A 20,685-nucleotide genomic window follows, 5' to 3' on the forward strand; every position below is an offset into this window, starting at 1 on the left:
GATATATAGCGACTCTCAGTATTGCATGCATTCCTGTGAAAATGTTAAGTCTTCATCATATAACAAAAGAAAAGTCAGGAAAAATCCTAGCAGGACAGCTGAGCTTTATGTAAGATTCATTAGATTCATTATAATTTATGGTAGGTGTGAACTCAAAAAGACTGAATACAGAAATCAGAAGGTAAACAGAATTGGATTAAGGGTTTTCACACTTGCACATCAAAGTCAGTACACCTTTTTAAAATGATTTCATCCCTCCTAACAGTTATAACAGTAGTTATTTTTCTGCTAAATTGTGTAAAATAATTCTCATGCTATATGGGTAAAGTTAGAAATTATTTATTACAGTCTCCTATTATGATTTGTAGACTTTTCACAGCATGTGGGCAAACTTATTATGATTTATTCTCCAGTATTTGGCATCCTTAACCATAATAATGTCAGCTTTCTCTCCAGAATGTCCCTTGTGCTACAAACAGCCTGAAATACAAGACGCGAGAGCAAAAGTTTAACACCAGTAGTCTCTTTTCTTTGCACCAAGTTATTGATGATGACATTCTTACACCTAGTCTAAAGGAGGATAACATCAATAGTCTACATATGGAAGAAGTTCAAATTATGCAAATTATTCCACAACTTTATCATACTGCTGTTCACCAAGCCTCATCAAGATCTCTAATGCATTACATGGTAAAAAGTGATAAAAAATTTATATTCCTTGCAGGGAAATTGAGTCATTCATTAAAATAGAATATTTTTTGCTTCAAGCTTACAACTGCAGGAGTTCAGCCTTGTGTGAAGAAAATGGTAAGGGAGGTTTTTGCAGTTGTTAGGTGTCCAAAGATTTCTGTCTCAATACCAGAAGATGCTAGAAACACTGACAGGAAAGACATATTTCAGACCTTCGGGCTTAGCTGATCAGGTCATGCAAATGGTACAGACACTTAAATTAACATGAATGAAAAGTTAATTTCAGTAATTCAAAATATAACATTGATATTTATATAGACTTATGATGCACAGAGCAATATATTTCAGTCATTTATTTCTGTTGGTTACATCTAAAACCAAAAACTGAAGTTAGACGGTAATGGAATGGTTTCTGGCTCAGGAGCGTAAACACAAACAGTTATAACCTATATTGTAGAGGAGTCTGCGTGTGGTGGCTCTTGAAGCACTGACTCAACCCAGAGTCAGTGTTATGTAAGCCTCCTCCTCTCTCCACTCTTGGTTTTCTTATGTTGTTTTTTTTTGCAACCCTTTAAAGGCTGTGGTCCTGGTCACTTGTTCACTTTCTTTTTCCAACCTTTTTTTCTCAACTTATCTTTCTATTAATACACATGGATACAGCAGTGAATACAGTCTATGAACATACTAGGATACAGCAGTCTAAACAAGCTTAAAATTTTTTTTTCTTCTATTTCACTTTTCACTAAGTAGTCAAACAACCAGTGTCTTCACTAATTAATTTTTTATTCCATTTAACTTTCAGTAAATATTATTGGATACAACAATCTGAACAGCCAGCTCTATAGCCTTTTCCCACAGACTTCCAGAATAGAGCTACTCCTCACACTTTTAATGCAGTACACAACCAGCTGGGTTTTCTTCTCTTTTTGGCAGAAAACATTTTCCTTTCATTCAACTTTCCATTAATAGGCCATCTTTTGAACAGTGAATTTTACAATGAACATTCTTTCCTTCCACTTAACTTTCAGTAAAAGTATGCATTACTTCATGAATGGGAATAAACTCTTGAAATAACAATTCACTCTGTGTGTAAATGTATTGTAAGTTCTATTCTTTGAACTGAATTACTCAAATGAACGTTTCAATATCCAAACTTTTATTGAGATGTAGAGGTATATTGCCATATTTATTAATAAATTCATGAAAATTCTAGAAGTGTCTGGGACTGAAAAGTAATTGTCATATGTTAATGTAGCTGGTGGTAGAAATCTTTAGGCTGATTTAATTTTTTATGTGAGCAGAACAAAGGGCAGGCAAAGTGAGACAGACAAACAATCAGAGAAAAACAAAGCCCATTACAAGCGGTAAATTTTATTATGGGATAACAGCACATAAAGCACATCTAAAATCGATGTGTCCAATGCACTTTTAATAAAGGTAATATTAAAGGTACAGTTTCTAAGTACAATATAACAACATTCATATTAGAATGAAAAGTATTTAAAAGACAACATTAAATTTCTTATTCTTCTTTACAGATGTATTTACAAAATGAATCAAAATACTTATTTTCATATTTAAGAATCAGACAAGAAGGAGCAAAACTACATTTGTGAATTAGACTACCTGCTAAAGAGAGTTCAAAAGAGCTGGATAAAAAGGTTCATGATCAACTGTCGCCATTTAAGATCAGTAGCAAATGTGTGACTTAGAAATCTGTGTCAAACACAAACTAGTTTGGGCCTTTTCAATGTTTTTTGTTTTTTTTAATTGCTTTGCAATGAAAAGAAGCATCGAGCCCCGCTCCACCCAACCTTCATGTGTAGAGTTAACCCAAACCAACTCAGCTCACAATGAACATAGAACATTAAAAGGAACCAGATGTGCTGTACGCTTGTTTTACAAACACTTACTAATACAGAATTTACAATGTATTAGCAAATCTTCTGTTTGCAGTGATGAAAAAGGATTACACCACAAGCAGAAAATGTAGAAATGTCAAATTATTACAAAAAAAAAAAATCAAAGAAAAAAAGAAAATGTGCAAGGGATCATTTCGGGTAATAACTTATCTGCAAGCTTTAATTGACCATTTGAGATCAATATAAAAACAAACTTCCAGGACCTTCTGAAATCAAGGTGAGAGGGATGACATCTATTCATAAAACCCTTTCGACATAATGCACCAAAACATGTCAAAACACATGAAGAAAAAAAGAACATTTTTAAGCAAGTGAGGGTGAGATTTTTTCGTTATGTAAAAAATACATTGTCACATCAGTACACGTTTGGAAAATAAAAAAGGACAATCAAAACCATGTATGCATTTTGTTACACCGAGAGGCACTCAGTGTGATACTTTGCTTATTATTGCGAGCATTTTCTTAATGATTTTGCTACAGAGAAGAGGAAAAAAGTCGACTTTGTCATCAGTTGGCAAATCCTTTCATGTCAGTTTTTTAAACACTTTTGTGAAGCAGTAATAATAATATTAAAAAAAATATATGTCACTGGTCTGACTACCCTTTCAGGGCCATTGAAACATACAGAAACCCGAGCACCACGATCCCACGTCAAGTAAGGGACGATGCAGACACACGAGGTAAAATAGTTAACTTCTTAAAGACCTGACGAGCTACAGCCTCAGTGAGTGGTTTTTCTTACAATAGGGAAAGAGAAAGGAAAAAAAATACTGCTGTTTCAGTTTGAAAATCAGGATTTCTCCACAAAAATCCAGAAAAGCGAGCTTAAATAGTTTTTAAAATGAGCAGATTCTAGTTTTGCTATAAGCCAGAAGGAAATAAGTGCAATATCCCAGAGCTAGCACACTGATACAGGTACTGTCTGGGTACTTCTTTTTCTCTTTTACCACTATCATTTTCATTATCATCATTATAATTCATTGAGTCCTAATATCAATAATACATTAATAGGCAATAAAATTATTGAACTAATAGGGTGGCCAGGCTTAGGAATCAATACTTGGTTCACAAAATTAACTTACCTAGCACCACACGTTAGGGCAACACAAAATAAATGTCAGCACACCCCTATCTCTATCAAACTAATCCTAAAGGAGGGAAGCAAAGTAGAAACAGCTTCATCGTACAATATGATGCAATCGATAAACAGATAAATATTTTCACTGGGTAGGCCTTAGTAGCAGTATTTTCCTCTTACCTATACAGACAGAAGTTACAAAGCTACCTTTATACATGTGATCCATAAGAATAATAATATTAAATATGATGAATAAAAACAGCCAAGAATGAGGGAGAGAGTGAGAAAAAGAACACGTACAGTAATACAGGCCATGTCAAGTTCTACGTTCTCCACCTGGGAACTGAACCGGTCAAATATACAGATGAGACGTCCACAAAAATCGACACACAAAAAAAAGAAAAAGAAAAAAAGGATTGTGATAAATAAGAGGGTGTATTTACATGCAGATGCACAAAAGAATGAGAAATAATACACCAACATATATTATTGCTTGACATTCAATTATGGCTAAAGGTTGCGCCTTTTCTTTTTTCTTTCTTTTTAAACTATTGTCCTTAAATGTAATTTTAATCTTAAAATTCCTATCACCTGTGCTTTGGAAGATGAGTTTGATAAAAATGCAATGACAGATTAAAAATTCTGGGCTACAGCACATGCTGGCAGCTTTTAAGCGTGACATAACGCCAGCTTTCACAATCTGCGGCCACAGAGGTCTCCAAACTCCGGCATTTTGTTAAAAATGGATTTTTTTCCCCAATATGAGCCGACCTGACCAATACAGCAGGAAAAGCATGTTTTTGGAAATCTGGTACTGCTCTTTGTTACCCCCGCAGAATTGTTGCACATTGCTGAATTGCTGAAGGCGTTATGTTATGCTTCTTTTTTTTTTTAAATAAAATAAAAACAAAAACAAAAAAAACTTATACTTAATATGGATGGATCCAGCTCAGCATTTCCAAACCTTTGTCCTTTATTTAAATTCTTTAAAATTAAAACCAAAATGTCCTTATTCACATAACCCTGTTCCTCTGTAATTATTAAAGCCTTGTCTGGGTTTTTTTTTTTTATTTTAGTCACACACCGTCAGAACAAAACACATACACACACACACCCATACAGAGACTATTGCTTTTTACAAACAGACAACATAGCAGAGACAGAAGGAACAACACATTTTTACTGTATACTACACAGAGACTAAATAGTACACATAAACTTGGGGGGAGGGGAAAAAGAGCAAAAAGGAACAGTGGCGGTTCTTGCATTCATGGTGTCCTGGGCCATTGACTCTCTCTGGTGCCCACAACCCCACCAATTAAAATGCAAGAACTTAACTGAGACTCTGGGATGGGATACAATACAGTGCATTTACATTTATATCTAGTGGTTGTGCGACCCCTTTGTAATGCCACCCTGGGCAACTGCTTATATGACCAATATCAAAAACCGCCACTGAAACAGACATAATATTTTAGTCGTAGTTCATAGTTGTACCAAAGTAATAGTGTGCTTGATGACTGTTTTCTTTTCTCCTATCACAACCACACAAGCACATCTGAAGAGGAAAAAGAAACTGAAGGGATTATTATTACTTCTTGGTACAAAGTGTAAACATACTGGATGGATAGAATTAATAAAAAAGGCAGATAACTGCAATGTAGAGACCCGTAATTTCAACACAAGGCATATTGCTCATAATATTTTATAGAATGCATCACAGAGCCACTAAGCAGGCTCACCTTTTTGCACTTTGAGAGTGGCAGACCTTAGCTGTGTGAGAGAAAAATACTTGGTAGTTATGCAACTAGAAAATGTGTTGAAAACAAATCATTTCAAAGGAAAGCAGCCAAATCACCTTTAAAAAAAATAAAAAAAATATCCCATAGTAGGAACTGCAAAGTTCAGTGTGCTACGATAAAAACCTGGCCAATCGAGGTACGCCTCAGGCCTTCCCACTCCACCTCCCTGAGCATTCACACCGCATCCTTTCTATATGCTGTTCTTATCGGGGGCCACAGACATCTTTCACAAACCTGGATTGTCTAGCAGTGCTCCAGACTGGGGGCGGGAGGGGTTGTTTTGCTCGGAGACTGAGGTTAACTAGTCATATAGAGGGCTTGTGCATAATATCCAAAGAGAATTGAAACATAAGAACAGGTACAGCAGATCTACTACAACCCAAACACAACCGATTCAGTATTGCATAAGAATATTTTGGTTTTTCTAACAAAGAGGGTAATCATTTGTAAAGACCCTGATGACACCATCTGAAATCAACATTTTTTTTTCTTTTCTGATAGAAAAATGTTTTGTGCTGAAAAACTGTAGATTGCAAAAGTGAAAAGATCATTGTTTTGATTTCTTGGCTGAAAGCTCCATACAGTTAAAACCAAATATTTACATACTACTTATAAAAAGACATTTTGTCTCTCATTGTCTGACTAGACTCTATTTTAGGTCAATTAGGTTAGGATTACTAAAAGTATTTCTGTTTGTTCAATGTCAGGATAATGAAAGAGAAGTTAAAGAAAAATCTTTAAAGACATTTTCCTACTATTTGGTTTGAAGATGTAAAACTTAGGTAATTTTCCCTTTCTTTTTATAAACGTTTCACAATAGAATTTTGGCCCACTCCTCCTGACAGAACTGGAGTTACTGGGTGAGGTTGGCTGGCAGTCTTGTTCACACAAAATCTTTTTATCTTCATAGTCCTGAGATCAGAACTTTGTGATGTCAACCTCAAAACGTTGACCGTTATCCTTGAGCCACTTTGCAACTAATTAGGTGGCACACTTTAAGTCATTGTCCATTTGAAAGACTGATGTCTTGAGATGTTTTAATATTTCCACATAAAGGGAAACTATTTTTTAAAGTGCAGCAGTCCTGCCTGCACCAATAAAACATGATGTTGGCACTACTGTACTTTCCAGTTGGGATGAGGTTCTGAGACATTTAAGCTTCCCTTCTTTTCTCAAAATAAAAGACAGGTCGTCATGGCTAAAAACTTGATTTCTAATTTAATTAAACCACTGGATGTCTCTCTCATTATTCTGGTCCTTAGGAAAACAAAAACGGGCAATTGCAAATAATTTCAAAACAGGCAGTTTAGTTTGATAAAAAGACAGATAATGAGAAAAACATGGTTGTATCTTTTTAACAAAGTGTAAATATACATCTGGTTTCAACTGTATCTTGAAATGTGAACTCAGTGATCAATTTTTAAATTCTAATTTTAACCGCCTCTTATGGAAACATCCCTGAAACAAACAAACAATATTCACTCAACTAAACATGATGAATACAAACAAAAGTCCTCTCAAACAGAAAGGCGAAGAAAAAAACAACAAAAAAAAAAAACTATTCTTCCCTGAGGAGTGACAGCACAAGGCATTAACGTCTTGTGCAAATTGCACGGCAGAGGAATGATAGTGTACAAACAGAAAACTAGAGAAACAAAACTTGATCCTGTTTTACAGTCAGTGACAAATGTATTAACACGCTTTGCTGGGTTTTCTAAAGGGATATTTTTCCTTTTCTTTTAAGATATTTAAGGAGTTGCTACCAAGATTGCTGGAATGTCTTCAGAATCCATTCTACATTTTAAGCAAGTAGACTGGAAAGTGGAAGCAACAACTACAGTTTGGCACATCCAGGGTTTTTTTTTAACTTTTTTTTTTTTTTTTTAACATTTTTTATCACCACACTGACAAGAAAGACACACTCAACAAAAACAGAAGCACAACAACAAAGCGTTCTGAAAATAGCACTTGTCCTACCGTTTTTCTGTTTTGTTTGTTTTTTTAAAATATACTTCCCTCTCCTAATTGTACAAACAACAGCGAGTCTTAATTATTGCAGGGATACAGTTAAGTGCTACCTGACATCTTTTTTTGTCCTCTCCCTCTTTCATGGGTTTGTTAAAACCAAAACGAGTTACAAAAATAGAAGCTTTACGACCAGACAAGGCTTTGAATATTCACTTTCTCTTAGCTGTTTTCTTCTGTGTTCTGTTAAGGTGCTGCCAAGCTGAGGCGATGGTAAGAAGGCAAAAAGTCACTCATTTTATATATGAAAAACAAAACTTTTGACTGAGCCTCATACCCCTTGAACTCTGTTTTAGTCTTATTTTTGTCAGGTTATAGTAAAAAACGTCACTCTGTTTTATTAGCATTTTAAGTGGTAGACCATTAATGTTGCAGTGAACCCTTAAAACCTTTATACAAAGAATAATCTGAATGCTTTTGCATCGGATTCCTTTCCTCTAATACAATGCATATTCCAAGTGATAAAATGGTCCAGTCAAAGTACAGACCTATTCCAACTGAGATTTGAGGTGAGGGATGAGGAAGCTAAACACCACACTTTTTAGTCTTTGTTTAGAAACTTGCATCACTTTCCTCACTCTTCACAATTATTTGAATTTTGTGTTGGTTTACCACATAAAATAGATTCACAATTGCATCAGAGGGATTGTTACATGATAAAATGTTGTCTAAAGTAAGTTCAAGGGGTACAAATTATTTTTGCAATGCACTGCAGGCGTGCTTTTAGGGTAGTAAGTGCACCTCTGCTAAGTTTGCTTGTTTTATTTTTACCTTCCACTAGGTGGAACAGTTGGATTATAATCTCAATGTGTTTTCTCCACTTTGACCACATTGCAAAAAATATATAGAAATTTATGTTAGTTTTAGCTTGTTAAACAACATCTGTGCAGTCTGTCAAATTAGAATTTATCTGCAAACTTCTGTAGCCCAAAAGGTTTCAGAATTGAATAGCATTCACAGGCGATAACTAATATTCAGAACACATTATTTAGGTGAGAATACACTTGTAGTTGCTGCATAAAAAAAAATAAAGGAGTGTCTTTAGCTTGCCTCCTAATCCATGCCTCATTGATTGGTGTCCAGCAGCAGCATTGGCCAGCCTAACAGAACCAACCCCCTTCCGAACACTTCCAGGTCAAATAACCATTTGTAGCTCCCAAAAGTAACCTCTGTGTTCATGATTCAGCTTGTACTTCTTGTGCACATGCAACACATCACTAGGTAAATATACAAGTCTTAAATTAAACAAAGGTGTAAATAAAAGTGCCTTATCAATTCAACAATTAAGAATGGTCTAACTACTAATATCATACATGTTATTTAAAATAGATTCTATAAACATTATTTTTTTTCTGTATAGTAAGTACTTATGACCATATACCCTGTAGTACATTATAAAACAGGTGGAATGGAGCCTTTTCATTGCGTCGGTGCCCCGGGCTTCTTCAGGGCACCTGTCCAGAGAAGGATTAATAGCAGATGGCCTTACATGATTTTCACTATGCAACAATGGTGGATGGAGTCCTTGACAGCTAAAATCATTGCGTTTTTATAAGAATTACCAGAATTCTAGGTTTCTTTCTTTTTTTTTTCCTTTTTAAACGATTGTCCTTAAAGAGGCGCCGATTGCATCACCATGCCGACGGAAACCTCCCAGAAAGTTGCTGTGAGTTTTCATTTCGAGCGCTGCTTCTTAAACAAAAACAAAAAGGAGGAAAAATGGCTGAACTTGACCAAAGTGTGCACATTTCTTACACAACTTAATTATGGAAATTAGACATTACAAAGATTTGATTGAGAAAATACTAAAACTTGTTTAAGGAGTGCAAATCTGGAAAATAATACTGATGTGGTCATCTTTTAAGTGTTTATACTTTTTCTCCCACATCATGATAAAAGCAAAAACACCGTTATCTTTTTTTCTTCTTCAAAATAGTGCATAGGAAGGCCAAGTTCAGCCAAACAGAAATCATTTGTTCCTATCTCCTCTTTATGTCCCACTAGGGTTCTGTTGTGTCTTCCTTTGAGACTTAAATTCAACATAGTAAACCTTGACAATCAGCTCCCCAATGCCCTCCCCCCCCTCCACTGCAAAAAAACAAAAAAAAAAACAAGAGGAAAAAAAGTTGAACAGCGTGCCATCTGTCCGCTCCGGTTTTGTGCAGGGCACCAGTAAAGTGTCTCAGATTCCTCCTCCACGTCCCCCCCAGCTCCCCTCCCCCTCAAACAGTGGGCACACCGGCACCTGGAGGGAGGAGGGGGTCGCGCCCGTTACCCATCAACGGGCATGGACTGCTCAAAGTCTGATCCGAACAGCTCCTTATATAAGGGGGGGAAGTGGGCACGCACAATGTCTGGGTATATTGCTTTGAAAGCCGTGAGCTTCTCTGTATGCCTACTGCACAGCGCTCGCAGTGTCGACACTTTGCATATCAACTGTGGGGAGAGAGAGAGGAGACAGGCTGTTTAGATTCACGACGAGGCAAAGACATGGAGCAATTGTAGTGAAGAGAGAAAAAAAAAGACGAAAACAGCTCTCCCTACAGTGTTTTCTGTCCCACACGGGGCAAAAACACTTGTAAATATTGAGACTGTGTGACACTTTATATTAGGAAGAAAATGTGGTTGACAAATTTTCACTTTTCTCAGGGAAAAAAAGGAACTTTATGTTTAGTTTGGACACTAAATTGTGAAAATATTTTACTTCTCAGGATGTATGGCGTGATGTGTGGCGACTAACCTTTGTAAGAATGCCGTCCTCTCTGTGGTTCTTCTGCAGAACATGTTGAAGGGCCAGTTGGATCTTCTGCTGGAGTTTTTCCACTTTCACCTTCTCCTGAAGCCAGGATCGGTCTGGTGGAATACATTTCACTGCTTCATTTATTAGCAAACTTTTTTGCATGTAAGCTAGCATAAAAGTGCTTGTGGTACAGTGTTTTCCAAAAAATATATATAAAACCCGATTGCCATGTTACATTATAAATCTTAATTAAAAACAAATACATCTTGCATTTGTTTTAAATTTTAATTGACAATTACAAATCTGAAAAGTGTGGTGTGTAGTTGATTTAACCCAGTAGGATTTTTACTTTCTTGAACTACGTTTTGCTGCAATATGCTGCTCTAAGTGTTGTGAATTATGTCTTTACCAGCTTTGATTAATTTTGCTCTGTGCAAAATTGCTCAAGTTGCTTTAGGACTGAATGAAGAGCATTTCAATAGCATTTTTCTAAGACCTGCCACAGATTCCCAACTGAATTTGGTTTCAGTACCGTTCTAACACATGAGCCTGCTTTGATTAACTAGGCGACTTTTTCTATATTGTTTTAATTCTTTAAAAACTTTTTCTGTGAACTTGATGCTGCTGTCACACCTAAAATTTCCCTTACAATTAAGGCTCTTTCTATTCTATTTTACTCTGAAGGATCACACTTGACTTTATTTAAGGCTATCAGAGTAAGAGGGGCTGAATACGTATGCATGTGACTATCTTAGTTTAGTTTTCTTTTAAAATGAATACTTTGCATTGGGCTATCACATAATATTCCAATAAAATGCACATTAAAATGTAATCAAATGAAATAAGGTTCAAGAGGTATGACTACTTTTGCAAGGCAGTGTATATTGTTATGGTGAGCAGGTGAGTGTGGCTGCTCCCTCCCCTCTCCCCCCTGTTTGTTGCTGTGACTGACACCTACCAGCAGACATCAACACAAAAGCAGAGAACAGGGCGATCTCATCCTCAGACAGGTGCATAGAACACAAGTTTTTCCCAAACTCGAAGACGGAGCTGATCAAGTCGTCACAGCCTGCCACAGCAAAGGACATGGAGAGAGAGAGGGAGAGAGAGAAAAAGAGAAAGAGAGAGGGAGAAGGGGTTTAGGATGGGGAAGACCAAAGAACAACATTCACTCTTGATCTTTATTGGGAGAGAGGCACACAGGGAGAGGAGAGGAAGGGGAGAGGATAAAAAAGAGCAGCGTGCTGACAGCACATGGGAGCGTCTTAAGCAGAACAGGCAATGCTTTCACTGAGTTTTGCCTCCCAGACGAGTCACTTTTGGCAGTTGGGCGGTGTTATGCAAGCTAAAATGAGGTCACTATTGAGGCTTTTAGTTAAATCAATTATTAGGGATGTAAAGAGATAGGCACATGCCACCGCTGCTCTGAAAGCCCATCACTCTCCCGCCCTCCGCCGCCGTCCCCTGATATCTGTTAGAGGGACTTTTACTAATGCATAAACAGAGTGATAAACAAACACAAAGAAACAGGAATGTGCATCCTTAAAATCACTGTGGGATGCATTTACATTTTTTCTGTCAAGAAGCTACCTTGAAACAAGAAAATCCATGCTGGAATATCACAGTAAAATATGACAGTCAAACATGACTGCTATTTGCTTTTTTTTTGCCTGAGATGTTTTATGTCAGACTACCGGCAATAGTTTTGATAGCACTCTCCCCACAGACGCCCCGTCTAGCTTTATTTATTTCAGAGTTACACGAGCCATATGCAGCGGCGCCTCGGTAACATCTCTGTTGTACCATAAATAACCGCTGAAGAGACAGAAATGCCAGGTGAGGAAGGGATAAGGAGCTCAGTGTTTGCTTCCAGGCCTTCAGCATTGAGAAAAGAACAGCAGCCGACTCTAATTTTGGCTGTTACACCAAGGAGAGGAAGAAGACACTGTAAAGATACACTCTATATACACAAACACAGCAAGCAAACACCCACGTCTGCTGGGGTGTACACCCACTCCACTTACCTAATGACTTGAACACATCAGGTCCGGCATATTTTCCATCGAAATAGACTGTGTTGTTTTGCGAGTCAAAGGCACGGCACATTCTGACAAACACAACTTCCAGAGAGCCTGCAGAGACAGACAGCAACAAGATGCTGAAGAGTTTCTTTTTTCCCCCGTAACATCAGGCAGAGGTGCAAAACACATGATTATGCTTTGTGCTAATCTTCCGAAATATAAGAAAACAACCGCTTTGGGATGCGCCCGCTGGCAGATGAGAATAAAAACTGCCTCCGCAAATGAAAACATCATCGATAGAAGGCTATTCTATCCAGAGTCAAATTTGACAAATATAGGTAGTGACACCACTCTTTGGTTCAGATGCTTTTTTAAGCTGAAAAGTTATTTATTAAATGGTGCGATCTGTACAACTTGATGGGAGAGAGCACAGAGGAAAGAAGTACAGAACTGTACTTCTTATTGACATAGCTGAAAAAAAATTTGTAAAAAGCCTTGAGTAAATGCATCTTGTATTGCTGCAACAGCCGTGCACACTGAAAATTTCAGAAAATACATCTTAGTACATTTATACAGAGAGAAAAGCAAAAATAAAAATCACCGATGCTACACATCTCAATATCTATAGTAGTTCCTTCAAAATAAATGTAACCAAAACATTTTTATAATTTGCAGAATGTCTAGGGTTTTTTCTTGAATAATCCTCAAATTCATGTTTTCTTGGGGTAGCATGTAAACAGTGGCTAAGAATAGTGGCCTGCTTTTCTTAGCAACTGTTCAAAATGGGAAATATTAAAGAACACAACATTCTGGAAAGACTGATGTGTGTTTATATTCATAAATCAGAAAGTACTGTCAAGACAATAGCTAGCTGCCTAAATGTACCTACAGCTACACTCAAGGAAATAATGAAAAACTTTATAACTACAACTCAGACAACAAATCTGGAGGAGCACCCAAGTTTTTAAAAATCTACAGAAAATATTCACCAGAAACAATAACTATCCTACTCCATGGCTATTTCAGTTCAGAAAACTTAATCCTGTGAGGTAAGCTTGAGAAAAGAGAGCATAAGAGAGGACTCTGGAGGATGTAGGGAGACCAAGCAAAGAGAAATGGATTTCTCTCGGTTTGCTCCAACTTTGTGAGAAAGTTGGAGCAGTGCTGTCCTGTCAGCAGAAGCAGATTAAGAGAAATTTATTTTAAGGCTTTTTACACTTTTTTCCAGGGGTTCGAATAAGTGTGGATGGCACTGTGCATCTGCATAAATACAGGGGAGTTTATCAGAGCAGCTCGAAGAGACACCCTACATTTCTGGGAAAAAAGCAGGGTAAAAAAATCAGCAGCTAGACTGATGGGTTTTATCAGAATTCTGGAACGGATGACTTATCTAACGCAGCGTTCTCCTCTGCTATGTATGCAGCGAACAGGGCAAAAACAGAAAGAGGCAGAGGCAGGCTGGGGTGGGGCCTCCTGTCTGTGACATTGTCTGTGCGTGTGAAGAAGAAGAGCTTTGTGCAGTCAGGTCAGCTACACCCCCGTGACAACGGCGGAGAGGGGCTGGCGGAGGTGAGCCGAGGTGAGTTTGACTGCAGCAGGCCATGTTGACAGGCTGTCATACCTGCTTTCAGCAGCACTATCTGATCGTTCTGACACAGCTCCATGAAGCCGTCGATGCGCTTGGCAAACTCCACCACATACTGAATGGCCTCTGTTATTTTGATAGCACACAGCTGCCACATGACTTCCCGGGGCTGAGGAACAAGATAGGACAGAGAATGGGTTATCTGCTGTAAAACAATGGTTTTGATAATGACTGCAGCTGCTACAGAAAAGTGCAACACCGAGCCGGATGCCTTACCTTGCTCTGGTAGCTCTCCACCTCTTCCTGAAGGAAAGCCTGCCAGGTCATCTGCTGCAGCTCCTCTCTCAGGTACTGACATGTCTCCATGTGTGACTTTGAGATGTTCTGGGCGAGGTGCTCTGGAAGACAATCAGCATCATCATCATCATCATCATCATCATCATGACCAACCCAGACGAATTCAGCTAAGATCTGGGTGTTATACACAGACCTATGTGAAAGTGAAGACCTCACTGCTCACTGATGAGATATGCCACAGGAATAGAAGATTTATTTACTGAGCTCTAACGAAGAACGAAGGAAGGGGGTGAATACACGTGGGCTTTTTTTGGAGGGGAGGGGGAGAAAGCTTGTTGACATTTCTTTATACTGCCTGCAGGAAGCTCATAGCTTAAGGTTGAGACGAAGCCAATCTAGTTATGACACAAATGCATGGAAAAGGGAGGGGGAGGGGCGCCACGTTACTCACTGAAACAAAGGTCACATTTTTTTTTCTCAAAGAAATATTGAGTATAAGAATTTAAATGGTTTTGAAAACACATCTGTTAAAAGGAGTTCCTAAGCACAAGGGAGCCTAAAAAAATGATTTCCCCAGACGCCTGCCCTGCTGGATCCCGATTGGCCCTAATTAATGGAAACTAATTACAAAAAAAAGAGGCTCTTTTAATGAGTGTTGGAGATGAGTCTCCAACCTCCTGCTATTTTAAGCAACCTTTGTGTCGTTTGCCCCACGGTTGAGTTGTTCTACCCCCCTCCTTCATTTCACTGTCTCTCCTTTAACCTCTTCCTTCTTTTCCCTGCTCCTTACCTAGTTCAGCCATGGAAACAGTGGGGGAGGTCTCGCCGTTGGTGAAGGAGCAGTAGGGAAAAAAGCCAGAGCCAGGGGCAAAGTCGCAGATGGGCTCCGGCTTGATGCCGTTGATGTCTAAGCCCGACTGGTCAGGGGACGGCTGGATGTCTAGGTAGAAGCTGCTGACCGCCGAGTCGGGCTTGCTGCCATCAGGAGTGTGGCCGTCCATGTAGCCACTGAGGTCATCGTGTAGCTCCGTTAGGCCGTTGGCTGAGAGGCCGTAGCTAGGTGTGAGCGGCTCTGCCTCTCCGGGCTGCTGTTGGTGGTCTCGCTGCTGCTGCTGCAGCCGGTGCTTCTGGACCTCAGCGTACAGGCTGTCTCGCTGCTTCTTTGACATGCGGCCAAACTTCACCGCTGGTGCAAAGAGGACAAAACAAGTATGAAAATCAAGTGAAAGTGGAATAAAATGCTAGACTAAAATAAACCACACAAACAAAATTTTATTTGAGTAGAATTTTAAATATATATCCTTTGGAAAATGTGTACTGATAGGCATTTATGAATCATTAAATAAGATTAATTTTCTAACTCTACACATAGTCTACATAGTAGTTTGTTTTGGAAACTAAATCTAGAAAGCTTTAAATATGCTCTAAAAATATCTTGGCCAGAGATCAGAATCAGACCACTTTTCTTTGACCAGCAGGTCAAATACAAAAAATAAAATGTTTTAATCTTGATGCATCAGAACTAATGTTCAATAAAATACTGACATAAAACTATAAGTAAATCTCTATAGTTCAGGACAACTGGCTGATGTAATGGGGCACACTCTGTAAGTCAGGAGGTCACAATGTGGATGTGTGTGGGTTTATGTCTACACTATGTAGGTATCTATGCAAATAAATATATGCAGCGGGACAGGGAGGAAAGTAAGCATAAAGGCTTGCATATGTTCAGAGTCACCTTCTTTCAGTCAAAACATATATACACCTGTGTAAGTGTGTCTGCATGGGAGATGAACTGTACAAACAGTACTCACTTACTTCTGTGTTCTTTTATATACATGACGATATATGTGAATGTACATGGGGCAGGGTCTGTGAGTGTACAAGTGAATTCAAGATTTTCACTTCAAATCCGTGAAATCGTGCTTGAGTGAAAAACATATCACACGTCTGCTGTGTTCAAGCAGAGCCTCCTCAGCTCAGTCTAGTCTAGACCTGCCTGACAAAGAAAGACACAAATGTGTCTTGGGGCTCCCAACTGGGGCTCCCAATTTTGCATCCCAGCTACAGCAGCAATAACAACACCCTCTAACAACTTCCTTGTTTTATGAAAACAGGTTTCTATTACCACAACAACTCTCCCACCACCGGCACATAATGGGCATGATCAGATATGTTCCCACAGGCTCAAATCAAATCAATGATTTCTCTATGGACAGCTGGACAGCTAATGGTACTGCCTTGCAGTGTTTATAAACACTGCTCTCCACACTTATTGATATCCCAAATAATGATGTGTCAAATCATTAAAATATAATTACACACTGAAAATCAAGAAAAAAAACGGATCTTACATCTGTGCAAGTACATTTAGTCAGAGTATATATATATGTATATATTTATATATATTATAATTACTGGTGCCAATATTCTCTGTGTGCCTGATTGGTTCTAAAAAAAAATATATATATACAAATTTTATTTATGCTTCACTTTTTTAAGATGATCAGGAGGAATATGTAACTTTCCGTTTACATAAGGTATATATACGAGGTGGCACAGAGGTTCATATTTATTAGAAAGAAGAATGAAAAGAGAACAGACCATTCAAGAAAGTCAGATGTACAGTATATTGATCTCAATATGTCATCACATAGTTACTCACCTAAACCTTCCTCTATCTAAAATCAGGGAAACAGTTCTACATCTTCAAATAAATATAACTGCAACGAGTTAGGATTATAAAGGCGTAAAAAAACTCTCATGGACAAGTCCATCAGAGAAGAGCCTCTTGAGGTTACAAAGATAAAATAAAAGCCTTAAAAACATATAGATTATACTAGAATTATAGTTTAAAAAACGACCCATTTGTAATTCACAACATCTGCCCCAACTTCGTCATGAAGTTTTACAGAACAGATTTTACACAAACAGGTGCCTGAATGTGAGCTCTTCACCTCTCGGTATCTTTGCCCATTGCACCCACCTGTCGATTCCCCTCCCGTAAAACAACTCACCATCTCGTGACATTCCCACTGCCAGGCACTTCTGCAGCCTGCAGTGCTGGCAGCGGTTGCGGCTGGTGCGGTCGATCAAGCAGTTTTTCTGACGGGGGCAGGAGTACGCTGCATTGCTCTGCTGACTCCTCCTGAAGAAGCCCTGCACGGGGAGAGGGGCACGGAAAATACGCCTTAGGTTTGCTGAACAGGCCTCCGCGGCCGCAAACACTCATTCTGGCACCTCAGAAGGGGGATCATTTTTATGTCTTCATTGTGCTCTAGCGCTGACAAGATTTATTGCAGTCTGGCGGGGATGTACTGTACTCCCAGTGGTGATATTTTCATTTTACTGCTTGCAAATTGAAATGCAACAAAAACTACTGCGGTGGTATTTTCCTGACTTCTTTGCTGGCATTTAAAGAGCGCTGTATATCCACCAGCGTGTACAACACGAGGGCGGCATGTTTTGGGTAGCGTATGATAACAACGCCTGGCATTTCTCTTCAGTGGCGTTATTAGTGTTGATTAATGCAGCACAGGCATGTGCAAGGCTAAAGGATTGCAAACGCACACCAACTGGATTCCTCATCCTTTGACTTAATGAATTGATTCCAGCACATCATTAACATGCCCCACTCTACTGCTCCACACACATATGTCTTAATTAGCTGCTCATTGGCTGTTTAATTACAAGAAAACAGCTGACAGCTGCCAACTTGCTTTATAATGGAAGCCATTATGGAAACAGAGTAAAACTGCCAGTGACAAGTAGCACTCCTTAATAATGCAATGATTTATGGTCCAAACTTTTGTACTCGCACGTACTATTAAAGGCCTTTCTGCCTGTGGACTAATTAGCAATCATTAAAGATAGATTTCAGCAGTTTATTCTTTAGCGTTTTATCCTTTCCAGGATCTCTGTGTGTGTGTGTGAGTGAGAGGGAGAGAAGGGTGCTGGGAAGAAGAGCTGAAAGGAGCCTCTTTTTGCCCCCCCCCCCCCCAAATCACACACATGCACGCACACACACCTGGAGCAAACAGCAAAAGGTGGAGGCTGGCTGAGGAATGCTAATGATGTGCTTGGTGACGAGCACGAGGGGGGACAGGAATACACTCTGCACAAATTTTCCTTCGCCGTGAATGGCTGGTGTATTTGACACAGTACAAAAGGTGGCTTCAATGGGGAGAAACACGCTGTAGCAAACAGCCAACAATCTGCTATAATTCAAAGCACTCTCCTTTTGATCATCCTATTTCAAGAAGAGCAGCAGAAGCGAAAAAAGAAAAGAAAAAAAAAACAGCAAAAAAAGACATGTCCCTGGGAGGGAAAAGGCAGAGGAAAGCAGAGGAATGACTATGTCCTACTAATTGTGCCTTTCTGTGATGTCCTCAGTGGTGCTTGACCACTTTAATGATCATGCTCTGTGTGTTTACACACACCACGCTCCCTCTCCAAAACGCTGTAAAACTTCAGCAACATTTTAAGATGTTTTTTTTCTTCCAGACAAGCAACTTTCTTTACCTCCTCAGTGTTTCCTCCCTGTCTTTTCCCTCCCTCTTTCACATGCTTACAACCCATCACACTAACAGGTTCGCTTCTCTTGATGCTTACCTTACAGCCTTCACATGTTATCACACCGTAATGGATGCCTGATGATTTGTCTCCACAGATCTTGCAGGGAATTATTTCGATTTGAGCTGGGGAGAAGAAAAGAAAATGAAAGAAATAAATAAATAACAGCAAAAAGAAATCAACATTTTGCTGTCACAAGCCGCTGTACAACCCTCTCACCATGGATCCATGTTGGTACATGAAAGAGCACTGTGCTTCTAAAAACATCTCATCCAGTGGCTTTTGAATCCTCACTACTACACAGTATTAGCTGAATATTTAGAGTTGCAGTCATGTGTGTGTGTCTGTGTTTTTTAAGGGAAGGATCCAATTTTAAAGTGCTCAACAACAGCCTGTACAAACATGGCATTGATTTGTCGCGAAAACACAACTTACATTAAGAAAAGACCCGGCTGCCCACAAACCCTAATACCCCACAGAAGAGAAAATATAAACCTTGTGCAATGACAAAAGATCATTTAGCCACATGAGGAGGTCTATTCCCTGGTGGAAAACCCGACTTCATGCAGGCTCTTAAATTTCAAAACCATAACCCCCCCCCCAGGAGCAAATCCACTGCAACCACAAAGAATCATAACATGCCCGCTGTGCTGGATGAAGCAGAAACTGTGTGTATTTGTATGCGTTTGTGTGTAAGCAAGCCATACAGGAAGGAAAAAAAACAAAAAAAAAAAACACTTCAGTTTGAGTTTGGCAGCGCCGTTGTGCTGTTGACAGGCTTGAGATGCAGGACAAAAGCCCAGAGAGGATGGGCCTCATCCATCGTCGGCCCTCGCTCCGGGAGAGAACCTGCAGCTCAACGGGCAGAACACACAGACACGAGACACCCAGAACTCCCAGCGTGGCCCACTGATCTCAGCTTTATCACTGCAGCAGCCGCCAGTGCCACGCCGCTACCTTCCTCCGAGCTTCCCCCAGCGCCCTCCGGATATCTCTATTTCAGTTGCCCTCCTCAGTCGCGTCATTTCCATCAGTGTACTGCAGCGCCAGCTATCTGATCTGAATCGAGGAAAGATCACCGTAGGATGCTCTCTGTCATGATGTAATGTTTTGTTTGCTTTTAACCACCGATGTAGCCTGCCTATCAGGGCAGAAAGTGCTCTTGTACCCACTACATTTGATCCAAGTAAATATTGAAATCACTAAGTTTACACATCATTCATATATATATAAAAAGAAAAAGATCAGGGCTTCAAAAATTTTCTAATTAGTAATGTACAACTTCCCATTGTCCTGATATTTAAATATGATACAATATAGAGACCTATTCCCTTCAGCTGTTTGGCTCTAAGGCTGGAAGAAGACCCAAGTTTATGTAGTGAGAGACAACTGCAGGATAACATGGCAGACTGGGGTCATCAAGTCTCCATAACAACCATTAGAGGTCATTTCCCTACCTGGTTGTTTGGGAGACATGCCAAGAAGAAAGCCTATTCCTGTCCTACCTATCACAAACATAAACATGTACTTTGCTAAACTATAATTGTGTGCTTTAGTCGGAAGAGAACAACATTAGTTCTTCCAGCTAATTAATTCACCAATTCTGCAGCTGAACCAACAGATTGATATGTTACATTTTTGACATATTGAAGAGTTTGTTCAACAGATGAATTCAGGTATGCTGGGGATGATATTAAAAATCGCAAAAGAGTGGCTCTGGTGGACTGGGGCTGAAGAACCCTGATTACAGAGATTGTAAAAAGAAGAATGCTCTCTATGTATGCTCCAACACTGAAAATTTAAACAGAAACAAACAAAACAAATAATAATTTTATATTTCTTTTGGTCAGAGTATATATAAGTATATACATAATTTAAAAGCAACATTTTTCTAATATTTCAGTATGAGATTATGATACTGCTTTGAAAGAGAGTCTTTTTGAATATTTGTAT

General features: G+C 39.0%; 1 protein-coding gene across 3 annotated transcripts in view; it reads right to left on the reverse strand.

Moving 5' to 3' along the window:
* Window positions 1-2,041: 2,041 nt before the first annotated feature.
* The window catches only part of roraa (RAR-related orphan receptor A, paralog a), a 223,374-nt gene continuing 204,730 nt past the window's right edge, over window positions 2,042-20,685 (reverse strand). For 2 of the 3 annotated variants that reach the window (XM_032582847.1, XM_032582864.1), the window contains 9 exons: window positions 18,772-18,857; window positions 17,178-17,319; window positions 14,951-15,346; window positions 14,140-14,261; window positions 13,900-14,032; window positions 12,282-12,389; window positions 11,216-11,326; window positions 10,258-10,388; window positions 2,042-9,953 (listed from right to left, as the gene is read on the reverse strand). In XM_032582847.1, the coding sequence (XP_032438738.1) occupies window positions 9,789-9,953; window positions 10,258-10,388; window positions 11,216-11,326; window positions 12,282-12,389; window positions 13,900-14,032; window positions 14,140-14,261; window positions 14,951-15,346; window positions 17,178-17,319; window positions 18,772-18,857 (1,394 nt within the window). In that variant the 3' untranslated portion in view covers window positions 2,042-9,788. The remainder of the gene's footprint in view (window positions 9,954-10,257; window positions 10,389-11,215; window positions 11,327-12,281; window positions 12,390-13,899; window positions 14,033-14,139; window positions 14,262-14,950; window positions 15,347-17,177; window positions 17,320-18,771; window positions 18,858-20,685) is intronic. The other variant, XM_032582856.1, reaches the window with a different exon arrangement.

The sequence above is a fragment of the Xiphophorus hellerii genome, chromosome 2, assembly GCF_003331165.1.
Source record: "Xiphophorus hellerii strain 12219 chromosome 2, Xiphophorus_hellerii-4.1, whole genome shotgun sequence".
Taxonomy (NCBI): Eukaryota; Metazoa; Chordata; class Actinopteri; order Cyprinodontiformes; family Poeciliidae; genus Xiphophorus; species Xiphophorus hellerii.